Source organism: Delphinapterus leucas, chromosome 6 (genome assembly GCF_059928025.1).
Source record: "Delphinapterus leucas isolate spDelLeu-1000000601 "Yukka" chromosome 6, BTC_Dleu_Yukka2, whole genome shotgun sequence".
Lineage (NCBI taxonomy): Eukaryota > Metazoa > Chordata > Mammalia > Artiodactyla > Monodontidae > Delphinapterus > Delphinapterus leucas.
In genome coordinates, this window is record NC_143134.1 from 74,604,565 (window position 1) to 74,622,683 (window position 18,119).

An 18,119-nucleotide genomic window follows, 5' to 3' on the forward strand; every position below is an offset into this window, starting at 1 on the left:
CATGGCCTTGGGTTTTTGGGGTCAAGTTTTTTTGTTTTTTTTAATTTTTAATTGCATTTTTTAGAACATTCCATGTAAGCCCTCTGACTGTGATAATTGAATACCTGTTAGAAGCAAAGCCAAGTAAAAGGTATTAGCTCCTAATCCTGTTAAAGACTTGCCCATTATTTCTGTGCTTTTGTTTTGGCTTCTCTTTTAAGCACCTTGACAACAGGGACCATCTTACTCATTGTCATTTCCCCCCAAAGTACCTACCATAGAAGTGCTGGAATCAATGTTTGGGTAAATGAATACTCTTCCGGGTGAAAGTGTGTCATAAGTGGTCATCTCACCGCTGTTTTCCCTCTATCTAGACTTTTATATTTGTGCCTCGTTTGAAACTTCTCTTATTACTTGTTGACTATTAAGGTTATTAGCCTAGAACTCTAGAAAATTTTTCTCCTGCTCAGAGTCTCTTCTCTTCGGAGCGTTTGCCATTCCCTTGAGCAGTGCGTTTCTTTTAGGGTCCTATCTACCCCCATCTCTGTCCTTTCAGATTTCCCCTCAGACACACAGCCCACAAACACTGGCCAAAAGAAAGTGCTTTGGGGTAAACTACTATCTGTCCCTTGTTTGGGGGGCATGTAGGAGATCTGTGTTGCTCTGGCTTTCTTTAAAGAAGATGAAATAAGCCCAGAAATACCCTGAACACTGCTGCAGGAGCAAAACCAAATCGATTTTGGTTATTTTGTTTGGACTACTTCTTTTTACCAGCCATGACTGCATTCATTCGCATATGGTTTACACAATTATTATTATTGGAATAATTGAATAATTACTGAGGCATATACTCTTGGGTGGAAAAAAAGAGGAAAATAGGTTAGAAATAAAATGTGGAAAGGAAACATCATCTGGTAAATAAAAAATGAGAAAGTTTACAGTGTAGTAAGAATATAATGTTGTGAAGTCTACCCAATATCAAATGTCTAGTAAAACCGGAGAAAGAAAAAATGTAAGCATTATATAGAGGTAGAAAGTCCAACTATGTGCAATTCTTAGTGACGGTCCCAGATGTCTCTGGGAAGAGACAAAAAAGTGACGATGTTTGTGAAGTCTTCGTAGAGGCTTTTCCTTGTGCCAAATGGAAGCCCAGGTGTCATGACCACGTATGAATTTACTCTCCTGACTTTTCAGCTCTTTCCCCAACCTTCTTACCCTACCCCCAAACACACACAAACACACAGTAGGTCTTTGTGTATTTAACATGAAAACCAGGGCAGGAGAAGATTGTACAATAATGGTGTTTTCCTGAAAGGCTGTGAGTTGCACTGGTCTGGAACCAACACACCCGTCACAGTTGTTTCCATGGGCTACTTTCTTCTGTCTAATGTTTGCAGTGAAGGCTTGGTTTGAAAAGACGTATGAATTCTTTTCGCACAACCTTTGTTGGGAAAATGAATTACGAGTGGTTCATTTTATGCTGAGCCTTTTGTCATCGCCATTTATAGCTATTCTGTTTATTCACTTGGTGAGAGCCATTCTGAGAGTTGATGAGTGTGAGAGACTATAAGAGCCCTGCAATTTGTTTTGATTGGTCTCCATTTGGATTCATAGCGAGCAGGTGCCACCGTTTGGAATTGGTTTTGGCAGCAGCTTGGTTATATAAATATTAGATACATGAAACGAAACCTCATTTAAATTATTTTCATCAGTGGGAATAGGGGAGCATTACACTGAACATAAGCACCACGGTTTTATTTTTACAGCTTCTAGCTTACAAATGTGTAACATACCATATGTCTGAACATATGTGTGTATAGGTGGCCTCCTTTGTGCAGATACTCAACATGCAGGTCTTTTGCATTTCTTTGAGAGTTTATGCAAATATTCTAAACAAAGAAATGTGAGCCTATGATTTCTTAATAAAACAGAAAAGTTTTCCCATTTGAAAAATATAGGTATTTCTACTTTGGAAAATCTGTCAAGGATTGTTTTCAGTTTGGTGTATTCTTGTTGCTTGTATTTAAGCCTTGGAAAATAACCTATCACATTTTTAAGCCTTTGGTTTTTCCTGTCTGTTCTCTTATTGTTGTTGTTTGTTGCCAAAGCCACATTAGAAGAGTATCAAACCCCTTCCAAGTGCACGGGAAGGACTACAATACTTCTTACCTCCCCAGCAAAACTACTTACAAGGCTGACATTTTCCTCAGAATGACTTTCTAGGTTTTCATGAAAACCATATACATTTTTTACAAATTTATTTTTATTTAGGCAAGGGACTGAACAGGGATTTGTGATCATAGGTGGAATGAGCAATCTGGATGTCTGTCTGTAACCCTATAAGTAACATCCTAAGCCTGCTTCTGGGTATATTCTTAAAATGCCAGATTCAAGATCTCAGAGAACACGCCGGAAAATGTGTTAAATATGCTTCATCCTGCTGGGGCTTTCTTTAAGCTGCCATGGCACCTGGCATCTTCCTCACCCTCTACATCTCAACCTTGTGTCCCCCCAGAAACTGCTCAGTTTCAGTGTTCCTCATAAATGAAGCTTTCCATGGTCCCTACAGGCTGACTTTGGGCAGCTCTTTCTCCAAGAACCCTAGTAAAGCACGTGGCATGTTGTATTGTACCTGTCCCCATGTCTGTCTCTTCTGCTGATGTGACTTCTTTGAGGACGAGAATCTGTTTCTGTCTTTATGGCTCCAGGGCCAAGCTCATAGACTGACATGTACTATTCAATGATGTTGATGAATGCATGAAAAAGTGAATTAATTTGCTGGCAGATAAAATGAACTCAGAAGAGCATAATTTAAACAGAAATGATTAACATTAACAGGCAGACATGAGGAAGGCCCAAATTGTGTTTTAATTGCTTTCTCTATTGGGAAATGATCTAGGAAATGTTACCATAGATAGCCTGAATGGCGTGAAAACACTTGAATATGGCTAACTTGTGGAAGATCAATTCCCATAGGGCAGGTTGTACTCATGATGATCAAATGATTAGTGAGTCTCCTCATTCCAAAGAGGATCTGAGGGGAGGCTCTACCCAAGAAAGTTGGCGATGGCACCAAACCAGAATCGCCATGTAACAGAGTCAGCAGGATTCGTGATAGAAAAGAAGTGGATAGGACCCAAGGTCATAGAGAATCAGTAGAAGAGATGGACCGAAAACCAAAGCCTTCAGAGGCCTCTTGCACTGTTCTTCCCATTAGTCCTTGTTGCGTTGCTTTATTGGTGTTTAATGAAGAGGTTGTTTTTATGGGAACATCAGTAAGGACTCATGGCTAGTGCCCCTCGCCTCTTGTATCTATAGGTTGGCTTACTTAGTTGGGTAATTTGGTAATTAGTCATTTCCCCCCTCATTTGGCCTTGCATGAGGAGCAAACTCATCTGTGGCAAATTGAAATACTGACTTCGATGGCCTTAGCTGCGAAATTAGAGGTTGAAAGGGTTACATCTGACTAACTCGAATATGGCCCCCAAGTATAATATATCTAAAACCTTCGGTAACTGTAGAGCTTTTGTTTTTGTTTTTGTTTTTAACACCTTTATTGGAGTATAATTGCTTTACAATGGTGTGTTAGTTTCTGCTTTATAACAAGGTGAATCAGCTATACATATACATACATCCCCGTATCTCCTCCCTCTTGCGTCTCCCTCCCACCCTCCGTATCCCACCCCCCTAGGTGGTCACAAAGCACCGAGCTGATCTCCCTGTGCTACGCGGCTGCTTCCCACTATCTATTTTACGTTTGGTAGTGTATATATGTCCATGCCACTCTCTCACTTCATCCCAGCTTACCCTTCCCCCTCCCCATGTCCTCAAGTCCATTCTTTAACTGTAGAGTTTTAAAAAGCTCCCCTACCACCTTGTAAACTCAGAAATGCCCTCCAGGTTGAGACTCATTGATGTCGAACAAGTTTTACAGGAAATAGTTATGTAAATTAATGTTGTCAGCTAGCCTCCTGATTGCATTTACAAATTGAAAAATGCAATGCAATATTTAGTAGACAGTCTTCCAACATTTTGTCAAATAACTAGGAGGGAGAGTGTGGTATGGTAGAATGAGCAGTAGATTTGAAGTCAGACAGCTCTGGATCAAGTCTCAACCCCACCACCTCTTGACTTGACCCCAGGCAAATTGTCCCAAGTCACAGTCTCACTCCTATGCTTAATGAAGAGGCTGCAGTAGACCCTGGCTGCTTTGTAGTGATCTATTTAAGCTCTTTGGAAATCCCCAGAGTCAAAAAAATAGAAATGTTTGTACCAGCTCCTAGCCTGCCTCCCAATCCACATTTTCTTTGGGAACCATGTATCTTGTGCATATCATTAGCTCATATCTGCTTTCCCACATTCATATTTTTATCTCATTTTTGTATCTCATTCTGTAGCCCATCACTGGCCTGTTTGTCTCAAAGCCATTCCTCACTCTTCTCCTGTTCTGTGTCACAGGGCAGGCATTCCTAAAGGATACATTTCTCGGGCTCCCTGTGTCACATGGTTTTCAGTAGGCTGGCCCATGGGAGCCATAGACAGGGATTGCTGGGTAGAGGGGCTGAGGGAGAATCTAGAGTGTATCCCCCTCTCTGTGCCCTGGGTAGTATCTGCAACAGTGACTGTCTTCACCATGCCTCCAAATATACCCCCTCCTTCTGTAGTTCCAACTTCTTCCAGTTCACCCTCGCCATGATGTTCCGCAGATCCCTCCGACTTTTGAGGTCTGGTAACAGCCCTTCCCTTGGTGTGCCTCTAGCCCTTGGGGTGCCGATGTTAGTCTCTGCATTTCATCACCATCTTTTGCTTAGCTTTTTAACTCACCCGTCACTTTTATAACTAATTCCATGTCTTAAATTCTCTTTCTTTAACATGCCCAGAATAGGTTCTGTGTTCCCTCCTGGACCCTAACATCTCTCTTGAAGTGATAAAACATATTTATTGCCTCTACTGCTTAGAGTAGCTTAGATGAACCCAAGGCCTTGAAGCATACTGAAAAAACTGGTTCCCCAGACCCACCATGCAGAGGCAGTGATTTAGTTGTTTTGGTGCATGGCCTGAGAACCTGAATTTTCAGAAAGCTCCCCAGGGGTTCTGATGCTCAGCATTGGTAAAGAGAACAGCAAACCAGGCTGAGATGGAGGGGTTTGGGAGTTGCTATATTTCTTCACCACTAAGGGCTTCACTTCTACAAACCAGCCTCACAGCGAGAGCCTCAGCAAAATTAAAAATGACTGCATCCCATGGATGTTATAGAAAAGTCAATTACAAGTGTCAGAATCACACAAGCTAAATTGAAGAATGCCAAAGGATTCGTTGCAGGATTAAATGAAATCTTTTTTGTGACAGCATCTCACACATAGTTGTTGCTCAATAAGTCTTTCCTTCCCTCCAGTTGAATGAAAGCATAGAAAGATAGCAGGCTCTGAAATAGTATACATTATTTATTCCTTATGCTAACAAAATCCAGATACCAAATACCAGAAAGGATAGATAAGCCATCATCAAGTCCAAAAAAAATTTCATTGCTTGGCATGTATTATTGTTAGCTGAGCTGGTGTCTCAACAATCTAACCATATGACACTATTAATTGGCTCTGTTTAATGTCAGAAATAATTTAAGGAACTAAGTTCTAACAGGGAGTCTCGTGTCAGATTACATATTAACACATCTCCTAAGGAGACCTGAGTCTTGTGATTATGCCCTTACTTGGCCATTAGAATTCCTGCATTCCAGGCTCTTGCCAGAGACTATAATTTTGAGTGGTCCCCTGTCCAGTTCTTATCAAAAGGTTGGTCACGAGAAATAATTTTCAGAGAGCACTGCCTGAAGGATATGAAGTCTGTTCGTTCCTCAGCTAGAGAGCCTACATATTATTCATGGTTTAAGTCATCAGATCTCCGTGTAACAGCTTCTTGTCAGTTTCCCTTTGCTGGGCAGGATTGATGAAAAAAGACACATCTGTCCTTGTGGAATTTTTGAACTCTGTGTTCAAAGGGAAAACTCTCATAGGTTTCTAGACAGAGAAAACCAATAAGTTACCAAGACAGAAGCATCAGACTAGCGTGAAACTACTCACCTGTAAGCCAGGAAGCAAGAAGACAGCAGTGACGTAGCAACAGGGAGATGAAAGAAAGGTCTGGGAGCCAAGAATCCAAGAGATCTAGTTATACACGGGGACAAAGGAAAGACATTTCTGGACATGGAATGACGCAGAGCAGACCATCCATGCGCCACTTCTTAGGAACTACTTGAGAAGTTGTTCCAACTGAATGAAAATTGAATCAGAACAAAGGTGTTCGGATAGGAGGAGATGAAGAGTCAAAGAAACAATGATGAGCAATGAACCTTGTAAAACTTGTGGTCAAGTCTAAATAAATGTTAATAATATGACTGTGAGCTATAAATTGTTCATTAAGAAGAGCTGTGTCAACTAAGAGGAGCTATTTAGTGGTTCAAAATGGAGCAGTCATTGAGAGAGTAAAAATATTCCATATATCTCCTCTTGCGGGGGAGGAAGAGAACAGATGTCATGGGTTGGGCTCTCTAGAAGCAGGCACTGGGACAGAGTTTTGGGTGCAAGATGTTTTCAGGGGTCAAAAAAACATATATTGAAGTCCTAACCCCCAGTACCTGTGAGACATGACTTCATTTGGAAATAGAGTCTTTGCAGATGTAATGAAGTTAAGATGAGGTCATTGGGTGGGTCCCAATCCAATAGGACTGGTGTCCGTATAAGAAGAGGAAAATGCCACGTGAAGGCAGACAACAGAGGCACAGACTGGAGTGATGCAGCTGCATGCAAAGGAACGCTCAGGATGAACGGCCACCACCATGCAGCTAGGAGGAGGAAAGGAAGGATGCAGTCCAGAGCCTGGGTGGAGCAGGGCCCTGCTGACACCTTGATTTTGGACTTTCAGCCTCCATAACTGTGAGAGGATGAATTTCCGTCGTTTTAAGCCACACAGTTTGGAGAGTGATACAACCTGTGAAAGTAGGAGGGGGGAAGCACGGTCAGGCAAGCAGAGGAAGAAGTCAGACTTCCATGTAGGACCCACAAAGCCGGGGCCAACTCAGTGGGGAGCTGCCCCATCATTCAGTCACAGGCTGTGTGCAGCCCCAGCGAGGCCAGGGCCTGCGAGAGGAGGCTCCCTGCAGAGGCAGACCCTGAAAGGGCTGGCAGCCGGAGGCGTCTGCTGACCACACTCTTAGCGGTGAGCAACCTGCCCTCCTTGAGGGGAGATCTGGGTGGCACAGGTCTGCGTCTAGCACAATAGACCATAGGGAAAATGCCTGGTTAGTGGGATGGCATAAAGTCATTTTATTATTATTATTTTTTACTAGAAATATATAGACTCTTAATGGTTTAAAAATAGAAAGGTAATTATGAGCAAAATATATGTGGAATAAAAAATTTCAATTAATGGGAAAAAATAGAATTGTAAATTTTATTAACCCAGCAAGAAAGGAATAGATAAAAATAAATGCAGGAACCATAACTGTAATTAATAGTAAACAAATATGATGCAAGTAAAGCAAATATAATCTAATCACAGTAGATGTGAATTTGTTAAGTCCCCTTTCAAATGACAAAGACTCTTAGATTGGTTAAAAAAAAAATCCAGTTTTAAGCTGTTTGTCAGGAACACAGCTGAAACCAAATGACAATGACTAAAAAAGCTGAAGATAAAAAAATGGGCAAGAAGATGCCAAGCATGTGCAAATAAAAGGAAGGAAGTGAGGATATTAGCATCAAGATGGAATCCAAGACCAAAATTATTAAATAAGAAAAAAAGATACTTTTGCAGATAAAGAGTACAATTCACAAGGACACGATTATACATATAACCTTTGTACACGGCCAGCATAGTTATGGAAATTTTAAGGCAAAAAATAAAAAGTAGAAATACAGGAGAATATGATTAACCTATAACCATATCAGAGAATTTTACTGTATTTTTTCATAATTTGACAAAGTAGACAATGTTATAAGGTGGCAATAATATAGTGTTTTTCTACCCTAGAAACAGGGCACAGGCACGTTTTTCTCTTGTGTCTATGTAACATTTACAAAAAATTGTTTCTATGGCCATAGGAAAAAACTTGAACTTGAGTGGGAGGGGAAATTTTACTTATCCCATATTTTGATCCCAGTGCAATAAGCAAGAATATAGCAATGAATGAAAAGATTAACAATTAAAATATAAATACTTAACATTAAGAAACTCTCTTATAGATGATTCCTGGATCAAATTGAAAATCAAGTCCAAAATTACAAATTATTTGGAAATTAAACAGAATACTTCACATCAAAATTTATGAGGAAATCATTAATATATTCAGGAATACTTTGTAGCCTAAGTGATTTTAATACTATCTTTTTAAAAGAGTGAAAATAAACTAAGTAGTGCATCTAAGAAATTCTTTAAAGCCCAAAGAAAGAAAATATTAAAAGCTAAAATTAATGGAAATGGCCACAAAAACAAATAATAGAAAAGGGAAGTCTGACTAACAAAAATACATATTTATAACATATATATGCAACATATAATGCATATACATTTTATGTCTACACACACACACACACACACACACATATGCATACATGCACACACACACACACCATCAGGAATAAGGAAAAAGTCATTACCTGGATCCCAAAAGAATCGAAAGAATTCAGTAACAAAATATTATGTGTTAACTTTATGACAATAAATTTAAAAATCTAAAGGAAATCGATGGCTTTCTAACAGAATTAAATTATGAAAATTTGATTCAAAGAAAGGTTATAAATTCCAAGAAATGAATAATCCCCAAAAACTAAGTGCATATAAAGAGCCATCCAATTTTATGAAACGTATTAATTTTTTAATACCAAAACCTGATAAAGATGGGAGAAAAATCATTCAATTTCAATTATGAAAATATCCTTTTAAAAATGGTAGCAAATCAAATCCAAGTTAGGGTTTTTCTAGAAATATATAATTTTTCATTGTGAAATTTCTCAATGTTATATTTGGCACAGTAGAATAAAGAAGAACAATTATGTTTATATCAACTGATGCTGAAAATGCATGTGATATAATTCAGTAGACATTCCTAATAAAAAGAGTAAAGTAGAATATAGCAGAAAGAAGCTACTGTGCTACCAAACAAACAAGACCATTGTAGAGGATGGTGACTACTGTAGGATTATAATATAAATATCAAGCACTACTACTATTACTCAACTGCTATTATTCAACATTTATTTGGAAGTTCATTGAATGTAATAGGAAAAGAAATAGAAGTACGATGTATAAATATTGCAGGTAGTGTGATTGAGACTCTGCCTAAAATCTTTTAAAATTCTGTAAGAGGATTTGATTAAATGACTGGGTGAAAGATAATAGATGAAACCCAATCATTTTCTTTCTATGAGTTAATAACCAGTTAGAAATGCAAATAGAAAAATCCCTATTTAAAAGTATGACAAACTAAAGTATCTGGGAATGAATTTAGTAAGACATAAGACAAAAACAAAAAATATGGTTGTAGTAAAAGATATAAAATAACATTTGAAGAAATAGAGAACTATACCATGATTTGAATAAGAAAACTTAAAATTCCAAAGATATTAATGCTTCCCAAAGTAGTATATAACTTTAATATAATTCTAGTCAGAATTCCAACTTGGCAGGGGGCTGGTGGGGTGGGCGTGTTTTCAGGTTAAGCAATGTGCTTTTCAAGTCCATATAAAAATATAAACTTGGAAGAAAAATAGTGCGGGGAACTTGTAGCAGCAGCATGTTACTGCATTTAAGACAACATCAGCTTAGAAATCAACAAGTAAGTCTTTGGAACAGAGAGCCTAGAAATATATCGAGGTATATAGGAAAACTTAATATTTGCTAAAGGAAGCATGAAGGCATGTCCTTCCAGTAAGAAGATAGATTATAAAGTAAATGATGTTGGGGCAATTAGCTACCCATCTGGGAGACGATGAGGTTAGATTCCATTTGAAGCAAAGATCTAATGTTAAAAATGAGCTATAAAGGTATTTGAAGAAAATACAGGAGAATCCATGTAGTGTAACATCAGGCTTGGGAGAACTCTCCCAAGTAAGACAGTAAATCCACAGTCCATCTAGGAAAAATTAGTAGATTTGACTATGTAAATATTTTAAATGTCTACCTGACAAGGCACCATAAACAGAGCCAAAAGATGAACAGCAGCTTGCAGCTCATATGACACAGTTAATGTTTAATATACCAGGAGATCTTACAGATTGATTATAAAAGAGAAAAAGATAAACAGCACAGTATAAAAATAAGCAAAAGGAAATGAACTGAAAATGTAAATCACCAGTAAACCTGTGAAGAGGATAGGCCCCGTTAGTGGTAAGAGACCGTGAATTAAAATGACTGAGGGGTCATTCTCTGCCCATTAGATTGGCAGACATTTTAAAGATGGCAAACATCCAGTGCTGATTAGTATGTCATTAAGCAGGTACTCATTCTGCACTGTGGGACTCATTGCTTCACCCTTTTTACAGAAAAGAATGTAACAAGGGTCCTTCGAATACTGAATGCACTTATCAACTTTGGATCGATTTCCAGGATTCTTTCCCACAGAAATAAAAGTACTAGAACATTAGGGATGTTTATGTAAGTCTGTTTATTCCTTCTCTGGTTACAGTAGCCAAACCTGGAAACTGTCTGCATGTTTGTCCAGGAGGGAGTGATTGCTTAAATGATGGTGTATCCATTTTGTGGAATATGGTACAATTATTTTTTTTAAAGGTTACACCATAGGATTCCATTTGTAACTTTTTTTTTTTTTTTTTTTTGGTTGCGCTGGGTCTTAGTTGCGGCAGGCAGGCTCCTCCTAGTTGTGGCTCATGGGCTTCTTAGTTGCAGCTCGCTGACTCCTTAGTTGTGGCATGCGAACTCTTAGCTGCGGGATGCAAGCGGGATCTAGTTCCCTGATCAGGGATTGAACCCAGGCCCTCTGCATTGGGAGCGTGGAGTCTTAACCACTGCGCCACCAGGGAAGTCCTGATACAGTTATCTTTAAGTGAGAGAGATATATAATATAGATTTGAAAAATGTCTTTAAAATGCTGATAGAAGTGGCTGAAATAAGTGTGTGCATGTGTGTGTGTAAGCGTAGGGAAGATTTTGGAAGTATAGTCAACAAACTGTTACCATTGGTTATCTCATTGGGGAGATACTGATGGGACCTTATTCATTTTTACTTTAAACTGTATTTTTAAAATTGGTTACCATAAGCAAGTATCTCTTTTGTATAAAAACATAATTGTAGGGCAAAAAGGTTTGTTGAACTGTCTTTGAAGTTGTGTTATTGAACCAACCTTCATGAAAATCACAGTTGATTTATCACAGGGATAATATTGCAAAATTATCCACACATCACGTGGGGTCTCTTTTTTGAAGACCCACAGGAGAAATTTCCACTGCAGCCTCAATCCCCAATGTGGTTCATTTGAGCAACTGACTTGTTTTTATCTTATGAACATTGGGCATTTATGTAACTGATTATTTCTTCCTCTGCTGTGACCACTAGGAATCTCAGAGTCAAACTGGAGACTGATCAGGGTATTCAACAACTATACAGGATTACATGGCTCACATTCTGTGCACAGCCCATACTGCTGGCACCATCTTGTTGCTCACCTTTATCTTCCCTTTATTTATACACACATTTCTTTATTTTAGTTTTAACTGATTGCATTGTGTGTATCCCTATAGCCACCTCTGATCTCTTCTGGGAGATGAAGTAGAGGTATGAATAAGTAACGAATAGTGATTTCTATTTTAACAGGAACCTGGGAAGGAAAACAGTCTCAACAATGAATAGGCCACTCATCACGACCAATTACAGATGACTTGCCATTTCATTGACAAAGGTAAGGCAGTACAGTCTATATTTTTAATTAATTCCAACGGACTCATTATAAGCCCTTACTCTTTTGTTTTATATTTACAAATACTCTAAATCATGTAGCTAGTTCATGGCCTTTAACTTTGACATTATCAAATTGAAAACAAACAGCAAGCAAATAGAAACAGGAAATGTTGTGGATGTTGGCATGCCAAAAGGGGCAGAACCCAGGAGATGTGGTCTCTGCTATTAATTACTGTGTATGGTTAAATATTTGACTAGCATTAGTGTTTTCCATATTTCTAAATGTAGCAGTGCTCACTGCAGAATACTTGGAGAATATAGCAAAATATTAACATGATAACCCAAAGCATTCACAGTCCCATCATTTGTAGATAATTACCGGTACTTCTGTGAATTTCTTTGCTCCTTCCTTTTTGCATATGTAGAAATATATATGATTATAATGTTTTTAAAAGCAATGTTTTTAATCCATACTTACCTTGGCTTCCATGGTTATAAATGATGTACCTTAACGAGTGCAGAACATAGCAAGTCTAGGAAGAGACAGTAATTGTCACTGTGAACATTTTAATAGCCATTTGCAGTTGACCAGAGCATCCCCAAGCATCTCATTTGCCTCTCCTACATGGATGTCCTGGTGAATAAGTCCGTGTGATCTTTGTTAAACAGAGACAAACAGACAAAAACCTTTGAATCCAGGTGATATCTCATGGTCTGCTTTTAACATTATTATCTGCTTGTGCTGCTTAAAGGGAATTGTTTTTTTTTTTAATATATTAAGTTTACCCACTTCTTTTCTACTGTCTAGTCAGGAATGATTTACAAAGTAATAAAAAAAGACTCATCATCCATCCTTCATTCATGCCAATTTGTCAACCCCTCAGTAAGACTGTATTTTCAAGCCCTTTCAGCATTGCTCTTGACGTTTTTCGGTTTTAGAGGCTGCAAAGGCTTAAAAGTGAAATTACTGAAATGGCATTCTTTAGGGAAGTCTTCATTCTGTGGGCTCTATCGAACAGTTGAAGATTAAGGAAAATCCTACTCTTATTAGTGGTAGTACATACTAAATTGCACAAACATACTCTAATACAGAAATAGGGATCAAATATCAGATAACTCCTTATATATTCTTATAGTGATTATGTAATTTGAGCTTTCCAGGGGAATGATACAGGGTTGGGTTTGGTTTTTACCCTGAGCCTGATATTGTAAAACCTTTCAGATATTCCAATTCCACTAATATATTATTCAAAACTCATATTATGAAGTAACTAGAAAAATCAACTATTCTTTAAATAAATTAAGCAGATACAGTGAGGGAAGCAGTAGTGTATGAAACATCTGTCCTTGAAAACTTCATGTTCAAATACGGACAGATTGAATGGAGACAAATGGAACTGAAAGTTTATCTAAGAGAATGCTTGGATTGGTGGGCAGTCATAGGTCTGGTGAGGTTGGCTTGCCATGGTCCAGTCTTTCATTTTCTTGGGTGGTTTTTAGTCACATCCAGCTCATGGCAGTCATTTAGTTCCAGTACAGAGAAATGGCTGGCAGATCCTTAGGTTTAGTGCATACTATGTATATTGAAAGCCCGAGATTTAAAATGTGCTTCAAAGGCTTATGAGAAAGTCAGAAGTTTTCTCCTCCATGGTGTATAGAATGCTCTTCATTGCAATTTAAGATAAGACCCTTAAACATCATGGCACCCTGAGTTATGTAGTTATCCTTGTTTACCACATAGGTAACTGGTTTTAAGAAATCAGATGAATTAGAAAATGTAAAAACCTTATTATTAAAAGATGAGAGGAGCACATGTTTAAACATCTGATACCTCCCAATGACAAATAAAATTTTATCTAAAAGCATTGGAAGAAATCACAAAAATAGTCAGTAGTTTTAAGTATGAAAAATGTAAAACTTCTCCATGTCATAATTATAAAACAAATTAAAAGACAGCAGCATGGAAGATACTAATAATGTGCTTGTGAACAGATTAATAACCTCAATACATAAAAATCAATAAGGAAACCACTAATATTACTAGCCATAATAGGTAAAAAATCAATACCCAAGAACCCAATAGATCAGTGGGCAAAATAATAGAAAAGTTGAAAGAAGAAATACAAAGAACCAAAAAAAGATATGCAAATAATGTTAACCTTCTCTAATAATTTTCAAGGATGCAAATTAAAATCAGGAGGTGCTTCCTTTCACCTGTCAAATTAGCAAAGATAGTTAAAATGATAATAGTCATTGCTAAGCGTGTAATGAAACCAGCTCCCACTCATTGCTGTTAGTGTGAATGGGTGTATTCTTCTTGGAAAGAAATTTAGCAATATGTGGTAAGAGCTTTCAATTTTTTACTGACCTAGTAATTCTAGGAAACTAGTGCAAGAAAACATTGAAGGTGGACAAAGGTAGAAGCACACAATCATTACTGTTGCATTATTTGTAGAAACAAAACCCCTGATCCACCTCAACTGTCCTTGAATGTTGGCATTGTTAATGAAAGTATTAACGCGCAATTGTGTTCACCCAGTGGTGTCTCTTGCACCTAGAAAAAATTATTCTTACATTGAGATTTTTATAATCAAATGGGCAAATGCTTATTACATAAGTGTTCAGCGAAAAATGCTGTGTTAAGATAGTATCATAATATTTTTAGTATGAAAGTGCATGGAACAAAAGGTGGAAACAAACATACCAAAATGTGAATAGTGGAGTTGCCCAAGGGCAGTAGAACTGGGTAATGTTTTTGGTCTGATTCATGTTTTTGGTACTTTCCAGATATTTTTACAGGAAGTATATATAACCAGAAGAATAGGGGAAAGAAATTAATTTTTTAAGGCTTTGTAGAAAGAAACTTACACACATATGATCTGGGCTTGGACTTCCATGGCCTCTTTCTTAGAGCATACGGAGTAAAATATGCTGCCAAAATGATTTATATGTAAAGCTTTATTTTGGAAAGACTGGGGAACACAGAATTTTTTTTTAGTGTTCTGAGAAATCTCTTCCTTTCTTGGAGACAACAGCATAACAACAAAAATGTAATTAACCAAAACAGGTAACAATATTATTAGCATATGGTATTTCAGAGTAGAATATCTAAATTCAAATAGGTACATTTTTCTCTTGTAGATGTCGTCTGCTGCTGAGAACGGAGATGCAGCACCTGGGAAACAAAACGAAGAAAAAACCTATAAAAAGGTGAGTGAGTGCGTTATCGTCTTTTTTCAGCTCAAAAAGAGGAACACTTGTATTGCTAATATTGCCGTAAGCCTTTTCTTCCTCCAAAGCATTTGTATGTAAGTTACCGCCTTAGTTTCCTATTTCTGTAACACATGACCACAAAGTTAGTGGCTTAAACAACCTAAATGTATTTTCTTACAGTTCTGTAGGTCACAAGTCTGGCATGGGTCTCTCTAGGTCAAGATGCAGGTGTCTGCGGGGCTGCATTCTTTTCTGGAGGCTCCAGGGAAGAGTTCATTTCCTCGTCTTTTCCAGCTTCTTGAGGCTGCCTGCATTGTCTATATCATGATTTCTTTCCGACTTCAAAGCCAGCAAAGGCCAGTTGAGTCTTTATCGGGCCCTATCACTCTGACACTTTAAAGGATGCTTGTGATTACATTGAGCCCTCCTGGATAATCCAGAATAATCCCTTTATTTTATTTTATTTTTATTTTTTATTGGGTTTTTTTTTGGCGGTACACGAGCCTCTCACTGCTGTGGCCTCTCCCGTTGCGGAGCACAGGCTCCAGACGCGCAGACTCAGCGGCCATGGCTCACGGGCCCAGCCGCTCCGCGGCATGTGGAATCTTCCTGGACCGGGGCACGAACCCGTGTTCCCTGCATCGGAAGGCGGACTCTCAACCACTGCGCCACCAGGGAAGCCCAATCCCTTTATTTTAAAGTCATCTGATTAGCAACCTTAATTTCTTCTCCACCCTTACTCCTCGTTGTCACATAATGTAGCATATTCACAGATTCCAAGGATTTGAGCATGGACATCTTTGGAGGGCCATTTTTGCCCACCACAGTTACCGTGATACAGAACACTGACAGAAGGTAGTTACTTGAAAACCCTTTTTATTCCTAAGAAGAAGGCCATTATGTGTGTGCAGTGTTCTTTGTTCACTGTGTGAATCTTTTAATTGACGTGCTACTTGCCACCATAATTTTAAACATTTTCTACCTTTAAAGAAGATTTTTAGCCTGGAATTGCATCTCACCCCTTTCTAAGCCTCTCAGATTCCATGTCTTCAGCCCATTTCACAAAAATCTCTTTCTAGACTTCCCAGAGTATCTTGCCTGACCACTCTTTGACTTCGATAAATTCTTGGTTCCTAGCAACCAAGCTAATGTTCAGAAGCATCACTGGGTAATATATGTTCCCAAGCACTGCTGTTCCTGATTTTAAATGGACTGTACATTTTAGCTTTTTAGCTTTTAAAAGACCTTGCCCTCCTCCTCTCTGGGGAGTAGAAGGTTTGTGTATTGAAGCTTTGATATACCTTAACATTTCCTTTTGCCTTTTACTCTGTAATGGATAGCTAGCAAGAAGTTTTGTCATACAGTCCCATGAGCCATGTGATCTGCCCACAGATTTAGGTCATGGAACTAACATGATGTATTTCCTGTTCCATTTTCATGTGGAATAACATGCCCTTTTTCCTGGTATATCTTTTCTTCTGACTTTTCTACTCAGCCAAACCTAGAAGTATAAACAGAGAGCTTGCCATCCAAAGAGGTGATGTGTTTGGGGAAGAGTAGGTTAAAGATTCACGAGCTCACGAGTGTCATGTTACAGCTTCTAAAATTTGTTAATCTGAACAGAGGCAGCAATACGTTATTATTTATTTTCAGACACAGGTGGAAAACGAAATCCTATCTCATTTACCCAAGACTCTTTGTAAATTCAGTCGTACATGGGACCAACACAGAGATGGTCAAACTGTCAGCCTGGCATTCCTTCAGAGCAGTTTCAGGCAGTTTTCTCAGTCAGCCTCAAGATACATTGTGATTCTTGATTGTGTTCTGATTTCCAGGAGCTCTTTAGTAATGCAAAAGTAATAGAAGGCATGTGACCATGCGACCTTGGAGTTTACTAAGTGTGTCTTGCTCAAGAATTAGTAAAATAGGGTTTCAGTAATATTATAGGTATGATTCTATGATGAATGTCCCTAACAGGGTATCTGACTCAGCAATGTTAGGAAGGTTATAAAAACTAAAAATCATATTGAATGATAGCACATAATTCTGAAAAATAAAGAGAAGATGCAGGAAACTTAAGAGGACCAAAAAAAATCAATGCTTTTTTTTTTTTATGTGTGATGGCATAGGGACCTTTTTGATGACCTCTGATTTTAAAAGGAAGGTTAGCAAGGGAAGAGGAGGACCCTCTCTGTAAGAAAAGCACCAAGACACAGCATAGTGCCTAGAACTTTAGCCCTCAGTGAATATGGTGTTACTATGCAAAGCAGGAAGAAGGGATCACTTAGAGAAAGTGTTGCTTTGCCAACAGGTTAACAGCTCAGCTGAACTATTCAACTGAATTCTTCCCCATTAAGCAAGAGGTCTTTTTTTTTTTTTTTACATCTTTATTGGAGTATAATTGCTTTACAATGGTGTGTTAGTTTCTGCTTTATAACAAGGTGAATCAGCTATACATATGTTCCCATATCTCTTCCCTCTTGCGTCCCCCTCCCTCCCACCCTCCCTATCCCACCCCTCCAAGCGGTCACAAAGCACGGAGCTGATCTCCCTGTGCTATGCGGCTGCTTCCCACTAGCTATCTACCTTACGTTTGGTAGTGTATATATGTCCATGCCTCTCTCTCGCTTTGTCACAGCTTACCCTTCCCTCTCCCCATATCCTCAAGTCCATTCTCTAGTAGGTCTGTGTCTTTATTCCTGTCTTACCCCTAGGTTCTTCATGACATATTTTTTTTCTTAAATTCCATATATATGTGTTAGCATACGGTATTTGTCTTTCTCTTTCTGACTTACTTCACTCTGTATGCAGACTCTATGGGTGTTAATGGTGGTGTTAGGAGTGGTGATAGTAAGAGTTACATTAGCTACTGCAGATGTGTTTGTCTCTAGGCCCAGCTGAACCATGTCCCAGATGAAAGAACTTGAAGCTAGAATAGGGAAACCACTGAGTGCGAGCTTTGAAAAATCGGGAGAATGGAAGGCTTATCAAAAGGCAGGAGATGAGCAAATATCATCCCT

At 38.5% G+C, this 18,119-nt stretch overlaps 1 protein-coding gene across 3 annotated transcripts in view; it reads left to right on the forward strand.

The window, feature by feature from the left end:
• PIP5K1B (phosphatidylinositol-4-phosphate 5-kinase type 1 beta) overlaps positions 1-18,119 on the forward strand; it is a 327,449-nt gene that overhangs the window by 95,947 nt on the left and 213,383 nt on the right. For all 3 annotated transcript variants that reach the window (XM_089913283.1, XM_022573556.3, XM_022573557.3), the window contains exons 2-3: positions 11,803-11,887; positions 15,028-15,096. In XM_089913283.1, the coding sequence (XP_089769409.1) occupies positions 15,028-15,096 (69 nt within the window). In that variant the 5' untranslated portion in view covers positions 11,803-11,887. The remainder of the gene's footprint in view (positions 1-11,802; positions 11,888-15,027; positions 15,097-18,119) is intronic.